At 33.0% G+C, this 8,134-nt stretch overlaps 1 protein-coding gene across 1 annotated transcript; it reads left to right on the top strand.

Annotated features, from left to right (window-relative positions):
* The first annotated feature begins 816 nt into the window (after window positions 1-816).
* On the top strand, window positions 817-2,699 carry LOC143540008 (uncharacterized). The gene is made up of 3 exons (XM_077033175.1): window positions 817-1,437; window positions 1,639-1,758; window positions 1,867-2,699. Exons 1-3 carry the CDS (start codon window positions 1,057-1,059, stop codon window positions 2,104-2,106), a joined length of 741 nt encoding a protein of 246 aa, XP_076889290.1. The 5' UTR covers window positions 817-1,056; the 3' UTR covers window positions 2,107-2,699.
* The last annotated feature ends 5,435 nt before the right edge of the window (window positions 2,700-8,134 follow it).

Here is an 8,134-nt window from a genome sequence, read left to right on the forward strand (position 1 = left end):
TGTCATATCTGTTAGTTTAGATTTTAACAAAAAAGATGGTAATAACAGATAAAACTAACTTGTTTTTAATATTTTAAGAGGTTGTGATTTGATTTTTTTTATTACATTTTGGAAATAATACTTTCCGTGTAATAAAAAATAAAAATGCTATTGTTTTAATGAAATACTTGTAATGCTTTATTTGTTTTGAAGCTTCTAATAATGTATGTGCACAGTATAGAATTCAAGATGCGTATATGACTGTAAAGATGCGTCGTTAGATACATAATGAGCATGTTATGTATTTATGTCTAATGCACAAGCTGGCTTTAGCGTGATCATAAGCGCAGGAGTATTTATAACATACTGTTTTGTACAATATATGATGTTATTCATGTTATATGTGTATAAAAACAGACGTAAATGCCTCTTGGTATCATGTACCCATGTCGTCATCTCATTTGCTTCCAGCATTTTTTTCTTTACAGAAACTCTTTTATCATGGAATCGCGAATGGTCATTATATACACTATATAATATTGATGTATAACTCATATAACATTGTTTTGTCAGTTTATTTTGTATGATTCATGCATATAGTTATTAAATTCTATATTATTATATTAGAGTGTCTTTGGCTTGTTATAAGGTGAACCAAAAGTAAATATGTGTTAAAAGGAAAATAGAAGAGTGAAATAGGATCTTGTCTTCATACAATTTTTACAACACATTGTACAACTTCTTCATGCGCCATACAAGTCGTTGTAACAAGTTCAAGCTAGCTAAAACATTTTCTCTAGTCTCTTGAGACAAATTTATAATAAATAAAAAATCCTATTTACAGACACTTACTTTTTACTATTTCCATACATACACCAACCCGTCCTTTGAAGCTTGAAAGTAAACACAAAACAATAACACTCCTGGAAACAGTAACTTTCGGGTGACAATAACAAAACTGTTATTCCTATATAATATTATAGTTGCTCATGTTGTTTTTACTGTAGAACCCACAACCCAAACACAACAATCTCACTTCCTCTTATTCTCCCTCTAAACATACAAACCCTAACACCTATGTCAACTTCAACTGTAACAGACATGAACCATGGCGGTTCAAAACCGAGCGGACGAAGGAAGACCAAGGCAACCGAGTTGACTCAGAAGAAGCCGAAGCGAGGCATGGGTGTGGCTCAGCTTGAAAACCTTCGGAAGATAACAGAAGCAGCCTCGCAAAACCCAAATCATCATCTCCAGCAGTTTATTAATAATAATCATGCTGCTGTCCTTCAGTACTACCGTGTCCCCATGTTTCACGACCCGAATGTCTATTCGGTGGATCCGAATGTGATTGGAGTGAGTAATGGTGGGTTTCGGTTTGAAAATACTAGGGACCGGTTTTATTCGGTTCCGAGTTACATGAAATGTGCTTCTGATGGCTGTGGTATTTGTCACAAGGTATTTTTTAGTAATTTTTTGTAACAATTTATATGTGTCACAAAATTACATGAACAATATTAATATAAATTTTAATCTTTGTTGATTTGTAATTTTTGTAACATTTTATATTTGTCACAAGTAACATGAACAATATTAATATTAATTTTAATCTTTGATGATTTGTAATATTTGTAACAATTTATATTAATTTCTCGCTAGAAAAAGCGGATCGCCGGTGGGCTAAACCACAGCTCGGTGAGTCCGTTTCGAAGCTTCTCCGGTAGCAACACCGTCGTGGAGATTCCGGTTGCCGGAAAAACACGTGGCAGTTCACGTCAGGTATTTATTAATTTATTAATTAACAAAAAAGTATCATAAGTTTTAAATCAATCTGATAATAATAATAATAATAATAATAATTTTACTAATTAACGAATTTTAACACAGGTGACGGAAGTGATGCCGGTTAACCGGAGCGGTGGTGGTTCGATGACGGAGTTTGAGTTTTTCCCGGGAAAAGGTGGTGAATCGATGACGGCAACGGCGAGTACGTGGTGTTGTAGCTGTGCTTCGGTTGGTGGTCCGGTAGGGTTACGTGGCGGTGAAGGTTCATGTGTGACAGCCATGAGTGCTAGTGAAGAAGGAAGTGTGTCTTCAGTTGATTTGTCTCTAAAGCTTTCATATTAACAAATAGTTAGTCTTTTATGTTTTAGCTATGTTACAACTTTTGTATATCAAACCTGCACTATCTAGCTAGCTTAATTCATATATGATTACTAGTTTTTGTTAATGCTCTGAGTGCTACTATTGGATGATTTGGATCTTGTTATAATCTACATATGAGTATGAAATTTGATGATGAGTTTTACTTTTTAGGTGTTTCATACAAGGATCATGATATATTTGTGTCATAAACATAATATGAATAATAACATTTGGCAACTTATGTTATGTATGAGAAATGAAAATGAGGCCTAAAATGGTAAATTAATTGGTTGTGAAAATGGGGTGGACAAGATGAAGCTTTTGACTGCAAACCTAGAAAAGGCTAGGATATATACATACAAGATGTATGTATGTATTTATGTGTGTGTGAGGTTGAAGAAGCTAGCTTTTCTGTTAATGAAAGACACTTTAGGCTTTATGAGTGCTTGTTCAATGTAAAAGAGGGTGGTAGAGAAACAGAGATCTGGAGATGAGCAGCAGTGGCTGCTATTTGCAGATTCTGCAGCTGCTGCAGTGAGATCTCATATTGTATTTATATATATGTACCTGTATATGTATAATGTATATATCTATATGAATGCATTTTGGTCATTTGATGTAGTGTTAATTACCTAAAATTTGAATACTTAATGACTAATGCAACATGATACCAAGAAAATCATTGCTATTTCATTTGAGGTGGTAGTATGTTTTTATTTTACTTTGTTTTAATAAAGTTTTAAAATATATAGTTACATTCTCTATAACTTCATTCAACATTTCCACTTGCATATTGTAATTTTTTTTAGTTCAAATCAGAAACTCCATTTTCAAAATTTGATATAAATTAAATTCTTTAAATCTTTACACACATGAAAAATCAACAATATGATACTGATTTTTTTTAAAAAAAACTTGGAATAGCATCTTTTTAATTTGACGGCTTTAAATACATATTTATACAATTTTATATGTTAAAAAACATCCACAACATTATGTTTGTATAACTGAAACATTGTTTGTTCAAAGTTTGACTTTGACTGGTTTACAATATAAAGTTATTTGAAAAAAAAAAGGAAATACACGCGTATATGTATCATTTTGTACACAAAATGGAGTATTAGTCTCTAAATAAAAACCACATGTTATATTCATATGCATATCCAATGTGCTGATATGCAAATCCTTTAAAGCCTTCCACTAAAATTACTATTTTTGAAAAAGGTTTTGGGACCATATCTAGGCTAAGCGTTGAAATAATTCCAACATTAATATAAAAGGAATTTTCAAATTTTTGGTTTCACATAATAAACAATCACTATTAGAAAACTGAGTATTACCAATGCAACATCATTTACAGACATTTTTTTGTTAGTAATTTGTATTGGATCAACATGGATAACATAAAAAAGTGAATATAATCATTAGCTGGTAGTTACTGACGGATACAACATAGCATATATAAGCCCGTCCAAAAGTAGGAAGTTTCAGTTTCAAACAAAGTACCGAGGGACTGATTTTTTATATAGGATATCGAAAACAATTTAGTCATAGTTCTTTTTAATTACTAAAACCGAAAGCCTTTTTTAAAGAAATGTGTAATGGTGTATTCCAATGAATGTGTCTGTTAATAAAGCCTTATGTTTTGAAGGAAACCACAGCCAACTAATTCGGTACCTCTCCTTGTGACGTTGGTGTACACCACCTTTGACAACCACCATCGATGCAACCCCCCCCCCCCCCCCCCCCCAAATAAAAAAAAAAAACAAACACTTACTAATTTAAATTCAAACTATTAACCAAAACAACAAGTAGAAGCATGGATTTGAAAGCTTTTATCAGGATGAAAACCCTTGAATCAATTATCATCTTAGAAAATTATTTAAAGGAATTGCTGTTTATTGGTATTGTGTTGGTTAAGGTTAAGAGAATTAAGATATAGAGATAGAGCTCTTCACTAATGAAGGTTCAAATCTAGCAACGGTGATTGAAAGAAAGAAAAAGGAAAATCACATTAGTAAGCCATCAATTTTCAAAACTTATTCCGAACCAATCAAAATACAATCAAATCTTGGCATCCATAGTTCAAACCCAAACCTAAATTTTGTAAAATCCCAACTCCCAAGGATAAAGCAAAAGCCAGCTTGGGTTTTTAAACATATCAGAAAGTTACATTTTAGAAATATGTTTTTTTTTTGTTTCTAATGAGAATTTCTTCTAATTTTTATTATGGGTGAGAAGTGAATTTAAGAGTTTTCTTTCCCAAACCAAAATCAAACTAAACCAGATTTAAACCAAAGTTTTAATTTCAAAAACTATAACCGAAGTTCATATTTGAAGTCCCAAAAATATAAAGAAAAAAAATATATGAACCATAACTCTAATTATCATGACTCGCTATATATTGAGATTTTTTTTGTATTTTTGTATTTTTTTTGTTTTATTATGGAGAACTAAGACTCTTCAACTTAACCAGCGGGGCTTGCACCAATGGCCAGGAACATGATGGATGACCCGGATGTCCCGGGTTCGAGTCCTGATTCCGACCGGATTTTCTCAAAGCAAAAAAACATGTCGTGTCTTCGGGCGGGGTGAGCCAACTGGGTTTTACCGGGAACGGTCAAGCCAAACTCGGATGCCAGCGTGGATCCCGATTATATCAACATAGTTTGGCCCGAGTGGGGTGACGGGGCTTCTCCTCCTGTTGGACCGAGGAGTGCGATATATCTTAAGTGCGAAAGTCACCGTTCGAAAAAAAAGACTCTTCAACTTGTTTATAAAAGTTCAATCTATAAATGTTGCATATAGAAAAAGTTGTGAAAGTAAAAAAGGAAAAAGAAAAAAAAATGTTAAATGAGTGTTGAATTTAATTTATTTCTTAAAGTATTCTTTCTAAATAGTTATTATACGGCGAATTAAATTACATTTTCATAAACAATAAATTTTCTTAAGAACCTTGTCCTTGTTATTTGTTTGGCCTAAAGAAATTTGTAAGTTTACGTCCGCTTGTGCAGTATTATCGATTTTGTTGAAAAATAGAAGTCATAAATATTATTAATTTTGAAATGTTTGAATATTCAGTATACCTTAAAGCGAAACTATACGGCATGTACGCTAGATTTATGAATGTTATTTAGAAAACCTTTGAAGTTGACTTCAGCTAACACTATGTAGCAACATAATACTGGCTTTGTTTTAAAGGTTTTGAAATACATTAAAACATCTTATCCATTTTCTGTTTTCCGGCTTAGGCCCTCAAAATAATCAGGCTCTGTTATGCTATATAGATATGCTGAGGCATATTCAGAAATTTTCGCTACGGTGGGCACAAAATGAATCGGGTCAAATACAAAACCAACGTCGTCCCTTTTCTACCTGAACCATTGTTTACTAACACCAAACACTATATTTGTTTTCTTTTTAGGGGCGAAACCACCAGGTGTTTATGGTTGTGAGGTCACATTGTAATTCTTTCATACGCAACCAATTAACTGATTTAAGTTGGTAATGGTAGGACAGACATTTTTATTGTTTGATATTTGTTGTGAGGATTTATTGTATGTACTATGCTATAAAAATTAATTTCATTATGAAATTAAAATAATATAATAAATAGGAAAGTGAAGTATTTAGAAATTACAAACAACAAAAGATCTGGTATGCATTAATAATAAGGCCAACAAAATAGTAAATAAATAAGTTATAATGGAGATAATGTTGATGATTTGAGGTGTTTTGATAGGTTAAAGCCCAATTATTTTTAATAAAGAATAATTAATTTAACTGGGCCATGATTTATGAAATAAGATTTTAAAAATCTAGATTACAAATAAAAAAGTAGGGCACTCTTCCATCTTCTTCTTCCCAACTCTAAACAACATACACCAGAGAAAAGGTTTATGGCCATGCCATCATTAAATATCGGTTTAGTATGATATTTAGTCGGTTGGAGGGTCAACGAACGATGGGCAGTGGGCACTTACTTATTATTGACTTGTTATATACTAACATATACCCATAAACATGGCATTCCGGCAGGCGGACAGTGGGCACCAGCCCACCATCTCCAACCCCTAAATCCGCCCTTGTGGATTTGCATTTTCCATGTAACAAATATATGTGCCAAACAAAACCCTCGACACAAACGATGTTTGAAAATGACTATCAATAAATTACAACATGTTATATACAACAAGCACATGAATGCTTATATATTACATATATGCATGTGTTATACTCAAAAATATGTAAGTGTAACATCTAATTACCTATTATGACCCAAACGGTAAAACACCTTGATGCTTGAGATTAGACATTCCTAATTATGACCCAACCCCTCTCATGTGGTACTAGGTGCAAGATTTAACTAAGATGTCACGCTAAGAACTTGTTCTACATTAGGCCAAGGACAAGCACTATAATTTTTATGTTTTATTAGCAGAAAAAGAATAAATGTGATTTAACTAGTGGCATTCCTTATGGTCACCATCTTCCAAAATATAAGAGCACTTTCTCTAATTAAATAACATTTACACCATCAAGCCTTCTACCGAGTCTTAAAGCTTAACCTTGAAGAGTTGAACTATGTCTATTACTTAATTAACTCACCCTAATTGATACATCTTATCATTTCAAGTCATCAAGTGGAATTAAGCTCAAAGCCTAGTATGCTCAAGGGTGTAAATACACCATAAAAGAAACAATTAAAACACACCTAGTGAGGGTTTATGTGAAGTTAGATTTAGTTGGAAGTTTAATTGCACATGCTCGTTTGATTGGCACTTTCAATGCCCATGATCCAACCATCAACGTAACGCCCAAACTTTGGTTACAACGTAATATTGCAACTAATTCACACGTTGGCATAAATATGGTGCTCCTTATTTGACACCTCAAACCATAAATTTAAACGTGCCATCATATCTAAAAGTAACATACCATTAAATTATACATTATGCCCTAGCTACTGAAGTACCCACCTCATATATACCCCATGAGTCTACCTACTAATAATAACTAATTTTAAATATATAATTTTATAAACTCAATTAACTGATAGGAGAGACTCATTTAGTATGTCAACCTTCATAACAATGGTTTGATATTCATTATACATCTTAATTTTTAGAAACAATACAACGTCTCAAATTGATTTAAGCATTTCTTTACATTACAACTCAAATCATTTATATGTTCTATACAAGTACAAATTTATGTAGTGAACCGTAAGATTCACATAACCAGTTGCGTCTATTACTTTAAATATAATATATAAAACGATTGTATAAAAATCTATCTTTTCTCCACTACTTCTGATTATTTTTCATGCATATGACATTACGTACAAATGCATTTCGATGTTCTTAATTCTTATTGTTCTCAGTTTGTTCACTACTAAAAAAAGAGATGTTTTTCTACAACCGAATTGTAGGAAATTTGTTGAAAAACTCTAGTTTCAAACAGTTTTCCAACAAAAAAATTGTAGAAAAAACACATGCTTGAAAATCATTTTCAACCATTTACTAACAATTTTTCTTACAGAATTGCTATAAAACATGTGGTTATAAAGTTCCTACAACTTTCCTACAAAAACTATTTTGACTTAACATAATGTTTATTAGATAATATTTGTAACATCACGTAAATATCGGGCCAAAAATGTCAAAATTCTAAAGTATAGGAACCAATTCTGCCAATTTCCAAACTTTAGGGGCTTAAATGAAAATCTGTTTTCTTGACCCATCACGCTACGCGACAGGTCAAGATAGACACCCATCGCGGTGTCTGACAGATTGTGACACGTGTGCCACGTGGCACACGGTGGCAACGATTGCCGCCACGTGTCACCACGTGGCAACACGTCCGCCACATGTCTCCACGTGGCACGGAGCCTGCCACGTGTCACATGTGGCAGGTCTACTATGTGACTCAGCAGGCCTATATCGCGGTACTCGATAGGCCTGCCAAGTGACCCATCGCATACCGCGATGGGTTCCAAATCTGGCTATAA

Source organism: Bidens hawaiensis, unplaced genomic scaffold, assembly GCF_021521415.1.
Source record: "Bidens hawaiensis isolate Kalapana, Puna unplaced genomic scaffold, B.hawaiensis_p1.1 tig00012134_1, whole genome shotgun sequence".
NCBI lineage: Eukaryota > Viridiplantae > Streptophyta > Magnoliopsida > Asterales > Asteraceae > Bidens > Bidens hawaiensis.